The following is an 18,846-nucleotide window of genomic DNA, read 5'->3' as shown; positions in this document are numbered from 1 at the left end:
ATGTAACTGAAGGCATGATTACAAATAGTGGACATTATGTGTTAAGTTGAAATTAGAAGAGCTTTTGAAAATTTATAGACCTGGAGAGGGGAAGGGTTTTCAGTACTTGGATGAAAACTTACAACATTATAAGGCTCCGATCCAATTTTTGTATGTGAGCATAGATAATGAAAGATAGAATATAAGCAACAGGGATTAACAGCTGAGATTTATTAAAGATGGCAGATAAGAGGCTGGCTTTAAGACCATTGGACTTGGAGGCAACAAAACATTTATGAAAGTTTCAGCAGCTGTTTGTCTAAAAGTATTCAGTTTCGGTTTAAGACTGAGGTTGAAAGGTGGCGTCAAGTAAGTCTTGGGTATCTGTGTGCACAGATCCTCTGAAAGTTAGCAAGCAGGTTCAGTGAGCAGTAAGAGTGTTGACTCTTGTAGGTGAATTTGAGGCCGGTTAGAAGCATCTTTCTCCAATTAGATCTGCATCTGGACTTGTTCTCTATCTCTAAACAAGGATGAATTTGTGAAAGTTGGAGGAAAGGTCCGCTGGATTTATTTGGAATGACTTCTCCATTGCAAAAAGGGAAATCAGAATCAGGTTTATTATTACTGGACTGTGTCATGGATTTTGTTAACTTCACAGCAGCAGTTCAATATAATACATAATATAGAAGAAGGGAAAAATAATACATACGTAATCAATTATGGTAAACATATATTGAATAGATTAAAAATAGTGCAAAAAACCAGAAATAATATATTTTAAAAAGTGAGGTAGTGTTCACGGGTTTAATGTCCATTTAGGAGTCGGATGGCAGAGAGGAAGAACCTGTTCCTGAATCGCTGAGTGTGTGCCTTCAGGCTTCTGTACCTCCTACCTGATGGAGAAAAGGGCATGCCCTGGGTGCTGGAGGCCCTTAATAATGGACGCTGCCTTTCTGAGACACCACTCCCTGAAGATGTCCTGGGTACTTTGTAGGCTAGTACACAAAATGGAGCCGACTATATTTACAACCCTCTGCAGCTACTTCTTATCCTGTTCAGTAGCCCCCCATAACAGACGGTGATGCAGCCTGTCAGAATGCTCTCCAAGGTACATCTGTAGAAGTTTTTGAGTGTATTGGTTGACATACGAAATCTCTTCAAACTCCTAATGAAGTATAGTCGCCATCTTACCTTCTTTATAACTGCATCAATATGTTGGGACCAGGTTAGGTCATCAAAGATCTTGACACCCAGGAACTTGAAGCTGCTCACTCTCTCCACTTCTGATCCATCTATGAGGATTGGTGTGTGTTCCTTTGTCTTACCCTTCCTGAAGTCCACAATCAGCTCTTCCGACTTCCTGATGTTGAGTGCCAGGATGTTGCTGCGACACCACCCTCTTGTCGCCATCTGAGATTCTACCAACAATGGTTATATCATCAGCAAATTTATAGATGGTATTTAAGCTATGCCTAGCCACACAGTCATGGGTGTATAGAGAGTAGAGCAGTGGGCTAAGCACACACCCCTGAGGCGCACCAGTGTTGATCATCAGTGAGGAGATGTTATCACCAGTCCACAGATTGTGGTCTTCCAGTGAGGAAGTTAAGGATCCAATTGCAGAGAAAGGTACAGAGGCCCAGGTTCTGTAACTTTTCAATCAGGATTATGTGAATGATGGCATTAAATGTTGAGCTATAGTCGATGAACATAAGTGTTTGTGTTGTCCAGGTGGTCTAAGGCCGTGTGAAGAGCCATTGAGATTGCACCTTCTGTTGACCTATTGTGGCAATATGCAAATTGCAATGGGTCCAGGTCCTTGCTGAGGCAGGAGTTCAGGCTAATCATGACCAACCTCTCAAAGCATTTCATCACTGCAGATGTGAGTGCTACCAGGCAATAGTTATTATGGCAGCTCACATTATTCTTCTTGGGCACTGGTACAATAATTGCCTTTTTGAAGCAAGTGGGAACTTCCGCAGGTAGCAGTGAGAGGTTGAAAGTGTCCTTGAATACTCCAGCCAGTTGGTTGGCACAGGTTTTAAGAGCCTTACCAGGTACTCCATTTGGACCTTCTGCCTTTTGAGGGTTCACCCTCTTTAGAGACAACCTAATATTGGCCTCTAAGACAGAGACCCCAGGGTCATCAGGTGCAGCAGGGATCTTCACAGCTGTAGTTGTGTTCTCCCTTTCAAAGTGTGCATAGGTGGCATTGAGTTCATCTGGTACTGAAGCATCACTGCCTTTCATGCTATTGGGTTTTGCATTTTAGGAAGTAATGTTTTCCAAACCCTGCCAGAGTTGTCATACAGCCTATGTTGCCTCCAACTTCGTTCAAAATTGTCTCTTCACCCTTGAAATAGCCCTCCACAAATCATACCTGGTTTTCTGGTACAGGCCTGGGTCGCCAGACTTGAATGCCTTCAGCAGACGATGTACCTCCTGGTTCATCCACGGGTTTTGGTTTGGGAATGTACAGTAAGTCTTTGTAGGCACACACTCATCCACACAGGTTTTAATGAAGTCATTTACAACTGCAGCATGCTCATCCGGATTTGAAGATGAATCCCTGAATACAATCCAGTCCACCAATTCAATGCAGTCCTGTAGGTGCTCCTGTGCTTCCCTTGTCCATACCTTCTTGGTCCTCACTACTGGTGCTGCAGTCTTCAATCCCTGCCTATTCTCAGGGAGTAGAAGTACAACTTGGTGATCAGACTTCCCGAAGTGAGGGCATAGAATAGCACGGCAGGCATTCTTGATAGTGGTGTAACAGTGATCCAGTGAGTTCTTTACTAACTCGGTATGTGATTTAGTAAACTAAGATCATTCGCTGAAGTTTTGAAACTAAGTGATCTCATTAAACATTTGCAATTCTTATCTTCAGAAGGTATATGCAAAGTTGATATTTCTATATAGTTGAGATGTGTGAAACCAGGGACTGCAATCTCAGAATTAAAGGACCATTCAGTGCAGAGATGAGATTATTTTTTGTAACCCATCTAGCAGTGAATCTTTGGAATTATTAACGTAGGATTGTGAAGTCTTGGTCACAACATATTTTCAAGATATAAGTTATTAGATTTCTACATATTGAATTGGTGCAGGGGGATTGAGTTGAGCTGAAACATATGCCATGATTTTGTGGTGGATCAGACACAAAAGGACAGGTGGTTAACTTGTTATTTTCTACATCTTGGCATAGGTAAAGCTAAATAATATTTAGATTTAGATTCAGCTTTATTGTCATTGTGCTGAGTACAGATACAAAGCCAATAAAATGCATTTAGCATCTGACCAGAAGTACAAAGAATAGTGTTATTTACATAATAGCTGTGAATAAAAAAAGTGCTACAGCACACAATTATAAAAGTACTGAGACAGTACAGTACGGATGCAATACTGCTTAGCGCTGTGATGTGAGGTTCAGCAGGGTCACAGCCTCAGGGAAGAAGCTCTTCCTGTGCCTACTAGTGCGGGAGCGGAGTCTCCTGTAGCGCCTACCGGATGGGAGGAGAGTAAAAAGTCCATGGTTAGGGTGAGATGCATCCTTGATAATGCTTTTCGCCCTGCCCAGGCAGCATTTATGGTAGATGTTCTCAATGGTGGGCATTTGGGTACCGATAGTCAGTTGGGCAGTTTTCACCACACGCTGGAGTGCTTTGTGGTCCGATACGGGACAATTGCCATACCACACTGAGGTGCAGTTGGTGAGTATGCTCTCAATGGTACGGCGGTAAAAGTCCGTCAGTATCCTGGGACAGAGGTGAGCTTTCTTCATGCTCCGCAGGAAATAAAGACGCTGTTGCGCCTTTTTGATCAAGGTGGAGGAGTTCAGGGACCAGGTGAGATCTTCGGAAATGTGGACACCAAGGAATTTGAAGCTTGATACACGCTCCACTACAGTTCCGTTGATGTAGGTGGGGACGTGAGTGTGACTCCTGGCATGCCTGAAGTCCACAATGATCTTGGTCTTCTGGGTGTTAAGGGCCAGATTGTTGTTGGCACACCATGGTAAATATCAAGGTAAAAATGGGTGTGCTTTGAAAGGGAGAAGTGGATTTTACTGTGAAGCATTAATTTCAGATTTCAGTTCTGTCCCAGTTCTCTGTATTATATAACTGAGGATTGATGTAACTTTGATATGAATATATCTATGTTTTGGTGCTATCTTAGAAATAAACTTGATTGTGTGATTTGCTTCTTTATGGCCTTATGTGACAGAAGTTTTTATCAATTTGTTCTTTTGAGATTCTTTTGTTCCTTTTTCCCCAGTTTCTTCTTTTGTAGCTCATTCTTGATATGCATTTGCCCCAACATTCAACACATTTATTTTAAATTTCATTTGCTCAATTATATATCTTAATGTTTACTAAATAATTAAAATTTTCAATATGTAAACTTTGTGAATAAAGATGTTCATGTAGGACCCTATTTCCTATCTTTAGTCACACTTCAAGCCTCTGTTTATTATTACCCATGGTTGCTGGCTGTTTCTTTATTCTGCAATTTGTTTCATTTTAATTTCCTTCTGGAGACTGAAATGTGTAACATTTAGTATATTGTTCTTGTTGACCAAAGAGAAAGCAATCAACAAGAACTATTTTATTTTGGTTTCTAGATATTTTCCTTTTTTTTTCCCCCTTCACTGTGTATTCTATTTTTACTGCTGGTACTGTACAATTATTGGCTCATATTATTCAAACAGATGGGATTTCCTTGCTATAGATAGATGTCGACCTTTAGGTTCCCGGAGATTCTGCTATTATTCAGTATTGTTGCTGTTTCATCTGCCCGAACTGTGTCCATCATTCACACCCATTCTTCTTATCTCTAGCAAACATAGATGAATCCTTTATTTTCACATTCGCCTTGGAACCAGACCGGTGAGCTTTCACTACATTTTCTGTAAACAAGATATACTATATCTTTCCTTTTCCTTTTTTTCCTTTTCGAAACGACATAGTATTTCAGTTCTTTGGATCAAAATGAACCACTTCACACATGCTCAGTTCTCTGTCTACTGCTTTCTTGCCAAATCATTTGTGTAAGTCCATTTTTACAGGATCTTTATATTCACCTCATAACCCACCCTGCTTTGTGTCATCAATAAACTTACTGTTTCCCATTTCAAAACAAGGCCCTACCTCTTGTGGTTCTCTACTAATAGCAGCCTGCTGAACTGTGTCAGTGTCTGTACCCACTTTAAATCCTTCAGCCCGTCCACTCAAAAAAATGTTCTTCCAAACCCAAGAGTGTTGTTTTGTGTAACAATCTTTCTCAGTGCATCTTATTGAATGCCATTTGAAAGTCAAAAGCTTTTTGGTTTCTTTTTAAGTACCCTTGTAACTATATCTTCAAGCTAGAAGAGTCAAACACCAACTTCTTTTCACAGAGTTGTTCATTCTGATCAGTGAGATCTTTTTTAGTTGTATAGCCACTTCCTCAATGGATTCCATCATTTCCCTGTTTACTGAAGTCAGGCTAACTAATCTGTATTTTTCTCAGTTTTCTCAGGTAGTGATCTTACTCCAGCTACTTCCAATCCATTCTTTTTGGTCTAGCATTCAGGGAATTTTGGAATTTGTGACCAATGTACTCGCCATCACTTTAGAGCCATTTGGTTCAGGCTTATCTTGTTAATTTTTTTAAATAATATTTCCTGTTTTGAACAGTGAAGATAATTTAAATTTATTGCCTTTTGTGATCTCTGCGTGTCCTAAATGCTTTACAGTCAATAAATGGTAGCCAGTTAATAATGTAGTGAAGGATGAAGCCGGTGTGTACTCAGCAAGCTCCCACAAATAGTATCTTTGATTAGCATATTGGGGAGAAGTTCTTTGAAATTCTGCCATCCCACGGGTTTAGTGAAGACAGTCAATCATGACACTTAGAAGGGAACTGGATAAATATTTTAAAAGGGGAGCTTGTAGCACTGCAGGGAGGAAACAGTGAAATGATGCTGGCTGGATTGTTTTAGCATTTAATTGGTCCATACTTGATGGGCCAAATGATCTGCCTAGAATAGATGCTTTTTGCTTTGATTTCATGAGAAGATAAAAGGTCAACATTTGGATCTGTTGAAAACGATAGCATTATTATAGTTCATTTAAAAAAAATATTTCAAATATTGGATGTTCCGTTAGTTTTGGGTGTGAGGGAGGGGTTGTTTTGGGGGTGGGGTCGATGTTCTGCTTTTGTGCAGAGTTAAGGGGTTTGGGGGATTGATGATTGGGATGCGTTCTTTTTTGTGTGGGGGTGTGGGTTTGATCCTGTCTGAACGACTTTCATGTTCTGTCTTTGTTTCGTGGCAATCTGAAGAAGACAGATTTCAGAGTCGTATGTAGATACATGCTTTGATAATAAATGAACCTTTGAAAGTAAGTGCATATTTTGCTGAAAGCAGCATCACAGGTCAATAGGGTGACCTGTAAGATGAGAAGGAGTTGGGAAATTATGCTAGTTAGAAAGACATCGGTTTAGGCATACTTGGAGTATTGCATATAGTTTTAATCACCCTTTTATTGAAAATATATTAAACTAGAAAGAGTGCAGAAAAGATTAACCAAGGTGTTGCGTGAACTTGAAGGACTATCCAAGCAAAGAGATGGTTGTGTCCACTGCAACTTTATTCTCTCGAATGTAGGAAATTTGAATGGTGACCTTCAATCTCCTACCTTCCACATAGGTCCTTTTCTAAGGGAGGGGATACCAAAAAAAGGAAGGCATAGGCTTAAGATCAGATGCAGAGAGTTAAAAGGGATAGCAGGGCAGCGGCTTCACACAAAGATTAAAGATTGGCTTTATTTGTCACATGTACTTCAGAATGTACAGTGAAATGTGTCATTTGTATCAACGACCAACAGTCTGAGGATGTACTGGGGGGTAGCCCGCAAGTGTGCCATGCTTCTGGCATCAACATAGTGAGCCCACAACCTACTAACCCTGATCCATACATCTTTCGAATATGACAATAGACAATGGGAGGAAAGCTGAACCCCACACACCTGCTACGAACTATAACTTTTTAGAAATAAACCAGCAGCAAGAGATTTCACACTGAGTCGGGTTTTAATGTTAAAACCACTATCTTTATTAGTATCTACTTATCATATCGTAACTTAACCAAGATAAACAAATGTTAACAGTTTTATGTGTATATGTGTGTAAATATAGCTCCCAAACTAAGTTGAGCTTGGGGAAACAAAAACTTAAGACTCTTGAGATGGTAATGTAGGAAAGTTCAGTTCCTCCACGGAATGAATGACAGGAGAGAGATATTTGTAATCTAGGGTGAAACGTAGAGAAAAGGTGGTTACGTCGAATTCCACAGGTAAACGAAAGTATCATTGTCGAAGATCTTTTTCGATATTAAGGAAATCAAACCATGCAGAGTTAGCATAGGAAAGTGGCACTGAGGTAAAATGATGTTCGTGAATACCTTCAAGCAACACACACAAAATGCTGGTGGAACGCAGCTGGCCAGGCAGCATCTATAGGAAGAAGCACAGTTGACGCTTCCGGCCGAGACCCTTCGTCAGGACTAACTGAAAGCGAAGGGTCTTGGCCCGAAACGTCGACTGCTTCTTCCTATAGATGCTGCCTGGCCTGCTGCATTCTGCCAGCATTTTGTGTGTGTTGCTTGAATTTCCAACATCTGCAGATTTTCTCATGTTTGCGTTTGTGAGTACCTTAGTATTTTTCTTCTTAATTCAGCATAGTGATTTCCTCAAGATTGGTTATGGTTTGTCAATCATAGCATAGTGCCTAGATACTGTTGCTGGAAGCTGAGCTGTTTCCAGTTCCAGTTTAAAAGTTGTTGTTTTACTTTGTGGCCAGCTTGCTGAAGATCGTAAATCATCTATCTTGGCAAAGTCACTAGAGGGCGGTGTCTTGATTCGTTCTGTTGTACTACATGCCACATTAATGCACTGCCCTCCACCCTCTCTGCACCAATTTCAACCTTACCACCAAGCCCATAGGCAAAAGGCCTGCTGTTGTAGTGTGGCAGACTGACCTCTACATGCTGAGGTCAGGTGGCAACTCAGACACCTCCTCTTACTTACCCCTTGAAAAGTACCCCACTCCTGACCATCAGGCCATTGTCTCCTGCACCATCACTAACCTCATATGGGATCACCCATCCACTGCCACCAAATTCATAGTACCCTTCCCCTGGACAGCTCATTTCTACCTCCTACCCAAGATCCGCAAACATGGTTGTCCAAGTAGGCCCATTGTCTCTACCTGCTCCTGCCCCACTGAACTCCTGTCTGCATACCTTGACTCCATTCTATCTCCCTTAGTTCAGTGTGTTTCCACCTACATCTACAATTCACATCCTCTTGATCTCGATAACTTTCAATTCCCTGGCCCAGACTACCTCATTTTCACCATCGATGTCCTGTCTCTATGCACTTCTGTCCCCCATCAAGAAGGCCTTAAAACTCTCTCGACAAAAGACTCAACCAGTTCCCCTCCACCATCCTCCTCCATCTGCTGGTCTTCGCCCTCAATTTCTTCTTTGGCTCCTCACACTTTATCCAAACACAAGGTGTAGCCAAGAGGATCGCGTGCACCATCTTACCTTTTTGTTGGCTACGTGAAACAGTCCATGCTCCAAGCCTTTCCTGGTAATGCTCCCCAACATTTTTCTGTATGTCATTGACGACTGCACCAGTGCTGTTTGTGCAGCCGTGCTGAGCTCATCAATTCCATCAACTTTGCCTCCAACTTTCACCCTACCCTTAAATCCACTTGGTCCATTTCTGACATCTCTCTCCTTCCTCTCTCACTCCATCTCTGGAGACAAACTATCTACCAACATCTTTTATAAACCTGCTGATTCCCACAGCTATTTTGAATATACCTCTTCCTACCGTCTCCTGTAAAAACCTATTCCCTTTTCTCAGTTCCTTTGACTTCCCAAGAAGAGGCAGGTTTCCAGAACATCAGAAGTGTCATCGTCCTCCTCCAAAGAACAAGGTTCACTCACCTTGACACTGAACTGGCTCTGTGACTCACTTTCGGGGACTCTGCTGTTAATATTCTGCATTATTGTGTGTTATTTGTTTGTTTGCATGATTTGTTCTTTTGTCACACATTGGATGTTTGATAGTGTTCACGTTTTTTTTAGGCTTTCTATTGTGTTTCTTTGCTTTGTGGCTGCCTGCATAAAGACTAATCCCAAGCTTGTATATGGAATACATACTTTAATAACGTGGTCTGAACTTTGAACTACTCTCCACTTTATGCAGGGATCGCTCCCTCCATGATTTCCTCGTCCATTCTTCCCTCCCCACTAATTTTCTCCCTCCTGGCACATATCTCTGCAAGTGAGATATATGCCATTCACATCCTCCCTTACTTCCATTCAGGGCCCCAAACAGTCCTTCCAGGTTAGGCAAACAGTTCCCCTGCGAATTTGTTGGGATCGTCTGTAGGACAAACTGATTCCAACCTAATCTATTTGACTCTATTAAGAACTGCCCTCAAGCAATGCATCAGAGAAAAGTAAAATTACATAGTGTGGCTTTTCAGGTTCAGATTTGTGAAGTTGAATTTTGAAGGCTTTATAGATACTAAGATTATCATGGACTTGTTATTGAATAAGTTATGAGAGTAGCTGACTGGCCTTGACATCAAGGTACCATTTGACCAAGTATGGCATCATCTGTTTCATCAATGACTTACCTTCTGACATAAGGTCAGAAGTGTGGATGCTCACTGATTACGTAATGTTTAATTCCATTGCCAGCTCCTCAGCAAATGAAGCAGTGCAGCCTAATGCAGTATGTGCTAGGAAGTAGCAAATAAAATTTTTACCACGAAGAAGTTGAGATTCAGATTTATTTATCACAGGTACATTGAAACATACAGTAAAATGCATGGTGCCGGTGTAATGTTGCCACCCATTCTGGTGCCATCATGCTTGGCAGAACAAAACAAAATACAACACAAGCTTAACACAAAGCAACAGCAAAACAAGCCCCATTCCTCCTTCCCAACTACCCACCCATCCATACACACAGTCCCACAACTCGCAGGCATTGGGCCTTTAAATTCCCCAACAGATTTACAGACTTGGGGCAATGCCGATCAGGCCTCGACTTCTGAATTTCCAGTCGACCTTTGGGTTTTGGTCTTTGGTATCGACCCCAGGATTAGCCAATGATTACAAACGAGGACCGGAACTCCAGTTTTCTAACTGTACCGGCCGATGTCGGGACCCTAAATACTAGGCCTTGATCTATGTACTTAGGGATCTCTGACACTGACCAACAAGAGACAATCGAAGCAGCTATTCTTGATATTTAATGGTATTGCCTTTGTTAAATCCATCACTGTGAATATCAACACTACACACAAAATGCTGAAGGAGTTCAGCAGGCCTGCTGAAGGGTTTTGACCCAAAATGTCGTCTATGCTTTTTTCCATTGTTACTGCTTGGCCTGCTGAGTTCCTCCAGCATTTTGTGTGTGTTGCTTGGATTTCCAGCAACTGCAGATTTTCTCTTGTTTGTGACTATAAATATCACAAGAGTTGCAGTCAACCAGAAACGTATGAAGGCAACCATATACATACTTGCCTATGGGAGCAGATGAGAGGCAAGCTGCCCTATGGCAAGCAGCTCTCCTCCTGACTCCCTGAGGCCTTTTTACGATCTGCAAGGCAAAAGCCAGAAGAGTTGTGATGTACTCTCTACTTGCCTAGATCTATACAGCTGCAGTAACTCAAGAAATTTGTTACCAACCAGGCTAGTACAGCATGCTTGATTGGCATAGCCCCTCATCATTCATCGTTAACATTTATTCCTTCCTTAACTACATATTGACCACAGTCTGTACCATCTATAAAATATACAGCAATTACTTGTCCTGACTCTGTTAGGTTGATTTGCTGCTCCTGGCTGCTTTTAGACTCCTGAAGAAAATGCACAGCTCAGACGTGAGGTGAGGTCATGTCTGTGAACCTAGTGTCACAAGCAGTTCCTTGTGGAAGTGGTGCATTTGAAAAATGGAATTCAGTATCATTCACAATGGAGATAAATCAAATCGTTAAAAATTTTTCCACTTCAAATGTCTACGAATAGGTCTGTGGATCTTTGCTGTCTTAGATTGGGTAACATTTGTCACAGTGACACTAATAGACCACTGCATTGAATTGTACACCAGAACCCACTGGCAGAAGGAACAGAAAGCACAGGATCCAGAATGAGAGCGATTAACAAAATAACTAAGTGATTTCGGTCTGGAATTGTACTACTGGAGTGGTAGTGGAGGAACAGAACTGGATCTGAGAAGAATTACCAGCACTACAATGAGGCAGTAAGAGCTTGGAACTAGCTAGAGCAATAACAGTTAACTGGATGACCTCCATCTATGCTGTAACTATCCCGTAATTCTTAGGGCTTCCTGGGATGAGAGGGATGTATGGATGCAGGGTTGTTGTAATTGTATGATGCTTACTGGAAGATGTGACTGCATAGTAGTTAAATATTGCTATTTTTTTTGCAATCTGATGATACACTGACATCAGGGCAGGATTGTGCTTGTTTTTAACTAGTTTCAATGAAAAGCAAGCAACTTCTAGTTTGAAACCTGTAGAAAAGTTGATAATGTGCATCATGGTACTGTTGTATGAAAATGTTCATCAACATTTCATGGGTATTACCAGGAGCAACCTGACAGTGAGCCAAAGGAGGTAATTGAGTAGGTGAGTAAAAGGTTCGTCAAAAGAAACAGGCTTTAAGAGGTATCTTAAAAGGAGAAGGGAGTTGGAGATGGAAGGCTTTGATGGAGAAATTTTTTGAGGTTAGTGCCTAGGTGCCTTAACACCAGTCCTGGGAGAAAGTTGAGGTAAGTCATTGAGTTATACAGTAAAGGGGGCTCTTTGGCCGACCTGGTCCATGCCAGTCACCGGACCCATCTCTTACTAGTCCCATATACCAACACTTGGTATGTAGCTTTTTCTAGCATGGTCATTCAAATATGGAGAGAGAGATGTCCGTGGTGGAATTTATACACATTTGAAAATATTAATATCAATAGGAAAAAGGGGTTTATGTCGATCAGCAAGCAAGGATAGAATCTTGCAACTTGGGACAGAAACAGTGTTTCAGATGAGCTGGTATTAAGGGAGGATACGAGTTGTGAGGTGGGTAGGAAAGCAATGAATTTGTGTAAATACATAGGAGCAGGTGTTACCACCAGAGTAGAAAGCTACATTGTATTAAGTTGGAGGGGATTGCAAATACAAAGATACAGAATGCATGCAGTAACACAATTCATACATCCCAAAGAGGAAGAAGAATTCTAAAGGCGGGATGATAGAACTGCAGCTAACAAGAGAACTTAGATGGTCTACACCCCAGGGTTCTGAAAGAGGTGACTGAAGAGATTGTGGAGGCATTGGTAAAGATCTTTCAAGAATCAGTAGTTTTTGGAAAATTGCAAATGTCACTCCACTCTTCCCGAAGGAAGAGGCAGATGAAAGGAAATTATAGTTAGTCTGACCTCAGTGATTGGGAAGATGTTGGAGTCAATTGTTAAGGATGTGGATTTGGGGTACTTGGAGGCATGTGATAAAGTAGGCCAAAGTCAGCATGGTTTCCGTAAGAGAAAATCTTGCTTGACGAGTCTGTTGGAATTCTTTGAAAAAATAACAAGCAGGATAGATAAAGGAGAATCTGTTGATGTGTATTTGGATTTCCAGAAGACCTTTGACAAGGTATCACACATGAGGCTGCTTAACAAACTATGAGCCCATGGTATTAAGAGAAGGTTCTGGCATGAATAAAACAGTGGCTGACCAGCAGGAGGCAAAGAGTGGAAAAAAGGAGAGCCTTTTCTGGTTGACTGCCAGTGACTAGAGGTGTTCCACAGTGGTCTGTGTTGGGATCAATTCTTTTTACGTTATATGTCAATGACTTGGATAATGGAATTGATAACTTTGATTCAAAGTTTGCAGACAATACAGAGATGGTGGAGGGACAGATAGTTCTGTGGAAGTAGAGACTACAGAAGGACTTGGATTAAGAGAATGGACAAAGAAATGACAGATGGAATACAATGTTGGGAAGTGCATAGTCATGCACTTTGGTACAAGAAATAAAACTGCAGACTATTTTCTAAATGGAGAGAAAATTCTAAACTCTGAGGTGCAAAGGGATTTGAGTTCTTGTGCAGGATTCCCTAAAGGTTAACTTGCAGGTTGAGTTGGTGATGAGGAAGGCAAATGCAATGTTAGCATTCATTCTGAGAGGACTATAATATAAAAGCAAAGAAGGAATGTTGAACTGGTGAGGCCTCTACTCACTGGAATTCAGAAGAATGAGGGGTGACCTCATTGAAAGCTATCAAATGTTGAAAGGCCTTGATGGAGTGGATGTGGAGAGGTTGCTTTCTGTGGTAAGGGAGTCCAAGACACTCAGTCACAGCCTCAGAATAGAGGGGCTTCCTTTTATAATGGAGATAATAGACAATAGGTGCAGGAGTAGGCCATTCAGCCCTTTGAGCCAGCACCGCCATTCACTGTGATCATGGCTGATCATCCACAGTCAGTACCCTGTTCCTGCCGTCTCCCCATATCCCTTGACTCCGCTATTTTTAAGAGCTCTATCTAACTCTTCCTTGAAAGAATCCAGAGAATTGGCCTCCACTGCCTTCTGAGGCAGAGCAGTCCACAGATCCACAACCCTCTGTGTGAAAAAGTTTCTCCTCAACTCTGTTCTAAATGGTCTACCCCTTATTCTTAAACTGTGGCCTCTGCTTCTGGACTCCCCCAACATCGGGAACATGTTTCCTGCCTCTAGCATATCCAATCCCTTAATAATCCTATGTTTCAATCAGATCCCCTCTCATCCTTCTAAATTCCAGTGTATACAAGCCCAGTCGCTCCAATCTTTTGACATATGACATTCCCGCCATCCCTGGAATTAACCCAGTGAACCTACGCTGCACTCCCTCAATAGCAAGAATGTCCTTCCTCAAATTTGGAGACCAAAACTGCACACAGTACTCCAGGTGTGGTCTCACCAGGGTCTTGTACAAATGCAGAAGGACCTCTTCGCTCCTACACTCAACTCCCCTTGTTATGAAGGCCAACATGCCTGTGTACCTGTATGTTTACTTTCAGTGACTGATGAACAAGGACACCAGATCTCATTGTACTTCCCCTTTTCCTAACTTGACACCATTCAGATAGTGATCTGCCTTCCTGTTGTAGCCACCAAAGTGGATACCCTCACATTTATCCACATTAAACTGCATCTGCCATGCATCTGCCCATTCACCCAACCTGTCCAAGTGACTGTGCATTCTCATAACATCCTCCTCACATTTCACCCAGCTTTGTGTCATCTAAAAATTTGCTAATGTTACTTTTAATCCCTTCATCTAAATCATTAATGTATGTTGTAAATAGCTGCGGTGCTTGCCATTCTGAAAAGGACCCGTTAATCCCTACTTTTTGTTTCCTGTCTGCCAACCAATTTTCTAGCCTTGTCAGTACCCTACCCCCAATACCATGTGCTCTAATTTTACCCACTAATCTCCTATGTGGGACCTTATCAAAGGCTTTCTGAAAGTCCACTTTCATAGTTACATCCTCAAAAAATTCCAGAAGATTAGTCAAGCATGATTTCCCCTTCATAAATCCATGCTGACTCGGACCTATCCTGCTACTGCTATCCAAATATGCTGCTATTTCATCTTTTATAATTGACTCCAGCATCTTCCCCATCACTGACGTCAGACTAACTGATCTATAATTGCCTGTTTTCTCTCTCCCTCCTTTCTTAAAAAGTGGGATAACATTAGCTACCCTCCAATCCACAGGAACTGATCCTGAATCTGTAGAACATTGGAAAATGATTACCAATGCATCCACGATTTCTAGAGCCACCTCCTTAAGTACCCTGGGATGCAGACCATTAGGCCCTGGGGATTTATCAGCCTTCAGTCCCATCAGTTTACCCAACACCATTTTCTGTCTAATGCAAATTTCCTTCAGTTCCTCCGTTACCCTAGGTCCTCTGGCCACTATTACATCTGGGAGATTGTTTGTGTCTTCCCTAGTGAAGACAGATTCAAAGTACCTGTTCAGCTTGTCTGCCATTTTCTTGTTCCCCATAATTTCACCTGTTTCTGTCTTCAAGGGCCCAACTTTGGTCTTAACTAATTTTTTCCTCTTCATATACCTAAAGAAGCTTTTACTATCCTCCTTTATATTCTTGACTAGCTTATCTTCGTACCTCATCTTTTCCCCCCATATTGCCTTTTTAGTTATCTTCTGTTGCTCCTTAAAAGTTTCCCAATCTTCTGGCTTCCCGCGCATCCTTGCTATGTTATACTTCCTCTCTTTTATTTTTATACTGTTCTTGACTTCCCTTGTCATCCACGGTCGCCCCTTACTCCCCTTAGAATCTTTCTCCTTCTTTGGAATGAACTGATCCTGCACCTTCTGTATCATTCCCAGAAATACCTGCCATTGTTGTTCCACTGTCATCCCTGCTAGGGTATCTTTCCAGTCAACTTTGGCCAGCTCCTCCCTCATGGCTCCATAGTCCCCTTTGTTCAACTGTAATACTGACACTTCCCATTTTCCCTTCTCCCTCCTGTAAAATTTGAATGTATGATAAACAGGAGGATAGTGATAAAGTACCAGTGGATTGTTACTGGCAAAATGGGTAAACAAGAGGCATTTGAAATTAAGGCAAGAAAGAAGTTATGCATTTTGGCAGAAATAAGGGAAAGATATCCTAAATTACCTATTTTTTTAAATGTGCAAACACAAAGAAGGACGTTAATGTCTTTGCGTAAATATTTGAAGGTGGCAGAACATTTGCAAGTATGATAGTAAAGCTTGCCAAGCTTTTAAGAGGTACAAAAACAGGGAAATTATTCTAGCCTTTTTGAAATACTAATTCACTCGCAGACTGTTGCATCTAGTTCTGGTCATTACGATCATTGAGAGTGTAAATGGCTGTAATGGAGAATGGTTTCAGACTTTAGAAGTCTTGGTTACATTAGACCATAGAAGCTGGAGTGGTGGTTCTTGCAGGAGAGGAAGCTGAGAACAGATTTGATAGAGATAAATGAAATTATGATGGTTTGCACAGAATATTGGAGAGAAATTGTTCCCATTCCTTGAAAAGGACACATTTTAAGTGATGGGTATGAGAAAAGCCTTGTCATTTTGAGCTCCCTGTAAGATGGTAAAAGGTATCTATCAAGGGAATTGGATAGGACTGAGCTGACGCAGGATGAGTAGGCCAAATGTCTGCCTCTTCTGTCACAATGCTGTGGTTCTGGTCTGGAGGAAATAAAGCAAGATGGTGTAAACAACAAATGGACAAAGGCAAGAACACAGATGTCCTGTGATAGTGATATGGAAATAGTAAAAAAGGGAATTTTAACAGGAAATGAGTTAATGGACATGCTGTATTAAAATTCTGCAGGGCAATATTGTTCCAGAATTGGTGAGTAATGTCCATCACTGACTTTGGGATGGTGAAAGATTAGATAAATGCAAATCGATTTTTTTTTTCTGAACTGTAATGCTCTATTTTCAATTTGTTGAAATCATTCTAAATGATATAAATGCACTTACTGAAGCTGCTTGAGTTCTAATAATTGACCTTTTTTGCAATGTTATTGCAATTTGATAATTAACTTTGTTCTATACACAAGGCATTGCGCAAGTCTGGGTCTACTGAGGTCTGCTTCTGACCAGTTTTATTTGATGTTCACTTCCGATTTGGTTGGTGTGTGACGGGACACCTCTTTACTGAGTTCAATGATTAGAAAATGCCAACCTTGATCCCTGATCTCTGCTGGTGTTAAAAATAATGGCTTCAGGCAGGTTAAATTGGGAGAGGAAGGAAAACAGATTAGGTCAAAATAATTGATCGTTCTCAACCACTTCCCTTCAACTACTATGCAAAATCAGCCCAATTTTGTGAAATGCTAAGTACGTTCCATGTGTTACGAGCTTTGACTGGATGGACTCTCCAGTTTGATGTGCGCCATAAATCTTGGGCTGCATTAGTTGGGCCCCTGTACCATTACAGTGAATTGAAAGATTCAGCTGCATATAATGTGTTGTTTATAAAATAGTAGTAATAGGTTCAAATGGTCATTGTGGAATGCCTCTTATCTCTTTCCAGCCAACCAGATATTTATTACCTTATTGCTGTCTGGTTTTTATGGAATTTTTTTGTCATCATTCAAAACATGGCCCTGGCAACTTTATAGTATATTTATTGTAACTTGTAGTGACTTCTTTATATATTGCTCTCTACTGCTACTGATAAACAACAAATTTCATAACATATATCAGTGATAATAAACCTGATTCTGACTTGCCTATTACCACCTCCACTCATTGCACTGCTTTGACTCAAATGCCCTGTATTTAAAATTCTCAGCCTGTTTTCATCTATTGTTTCTGTAAGCTCCAGCCCCACAACCGCTTTCCTTCTTTATCCCATTACGCCCCCACATCACTGACTTCTGCAGTGTTTCAGTGTTGCCCTTTCTATCTTTAAATTCTGTTAAATCTACCTCTTTGATCAGGGCTTTGATCACCAGCCATCCTGTTCTTTGGTTTAATGACTAGTACGTTATGTTGCTGTGGGATATTTTGCTGCATAACTGCAAATTGTTTTATAAATATTGACATGCTACTTGGTAGTACCTGCAGATCTGAGAGTGGCGGTATTGTCCCAGCACACTTGAGTGAAACTTGCCTTTTCTTTTCACAGGTGGTTTTTTGGGAAAATCTCTAGAGCAAAGGCAGAGGAACTGCTCAGCAAACAGAGGCACGATGGAGCCTTTCTCATACGAGAAAGCGAAAGTGCGCCCGGCGACTTCTCACTCTCAGTCAAGTGAGTAGTTGAAGAACAAGTGGGTGGTTCTCTCAGAAAAGGCTAGCACAGACACGGTGGGCTGAAGGCCCACCTTGTTGCAGTGAATCAAGTATCCTGGAGGTGGAGAGAAAAACTATTTTAAAAAAAAGAATGGTATATATTTTTAATCAACTCTCACACCTTTAGCCTGCCTCACAAGGTGTTCATCCTTGCAAGAACATCATAGTTTCAGTACCCAAAGCTGATTGTCCCGTTTGGAGTAATTTCAGTGCTCAATATCTATGCATGCATCTGGGCTTTTGATATCTGGAATATTAGATGGGAATCTCAACTGTGGTCACTGCTGCCCCCTACCTGTGTAAATTGTACAGCATTTCAGAAAACTGGCTTCAAGATGATTTGAAAGTAGTTTTATTAATAGATCTTAGAGGTAAATGTCTGATTCCACAACCTGTAGAGACTGCAATGCAATGTTGAGGCTGTGGTTGTGTGAAGTATTATATAGGTACTGGCTGGCCAAGAACTAGGGAAGTATGGATGTTTACCCAGCCTCTATTGCCATTCAACACTTCATGCTGAAAATCCCAGTGAATAAATGTTAGCTGATGTCAGATGATACTTTCCATGGTCAAATAGCCATCACCTTGTGTGAAGATTAGTTACCTGATTGAGCTGCCAAAATGTATTTATATATAGGAGTGGAGCAATACCGTTCTGGGGAAACATATTAAAGGAAATGCAGAACCTGAAGATAGCCTGAACTTCGATTTGTGTCCTCCATGTTAATGACTTTTAATGATAATTGTCTTCCTTTTTGTTCCTTCATAGGTTTGGAAATGACGTACAGCATTTTAAAGTATTGCGTGATGGAGCAGGGAAGTACTTCTTGTGGGTAGTGAAGTTTAATTCGCTGAATGAACTGGTGGATTATCACAGATCAACATCTGTGTCTCGGAACCAACAGATCTTCCTGCGTGATATCGAGCAGGTCCCTCAGG

At 41.2% G+C, this 18,846-nt stretch overlaps 1 protein-coding gene across 2 annotated transcripts in view; it reads left to right on the top strand.

Annotated features, from left to right (window-relative positions):
- LOC134336596 (growth factor receptor-bound protein 2) overlaps positions 1 to 18,846 on the top strand; it is a 144,625-nt gene that overhangs the window by 119,837 nt on the left and 5,942 nt on the right. For both annotated transcript variants that reach the window (XM_063030918.1, XM_063030919.1), the window contains exons 3-4: positions 17,744 to 17,866; positions 18,677 to 18,845. In XM_063030918.1, the coding sequence (XP_062886988.1) occupies positions 17,744 to 17,866; positions 18,677 to 18,845 (292 nt within the window). The remainder of the gene's footprint in view (positions 1 to 17,743; positions 17,867 to 18,676; position 18,846) is intronic.

The sequence above is a fragment of the Mobula hypostoma genome, chromosome 22 (genome assembly GCF_963921235.1).
Source record: "Mobula hypostoma chromosome 22, sMobHyp1.1, whole genome shotgun sequence".
Classification (NCBI taxonomy): Eukaryota; Metazoa; Chordata; class Chondrichthyes; order Myliobatiformes; family Myliobatidae; genus Mobula; species Mobula hypostoma.
Note: the sequence above shows the minus strand (reverse complement) of the source record. Positions and strands in the feature narration are given on the sequence as shown.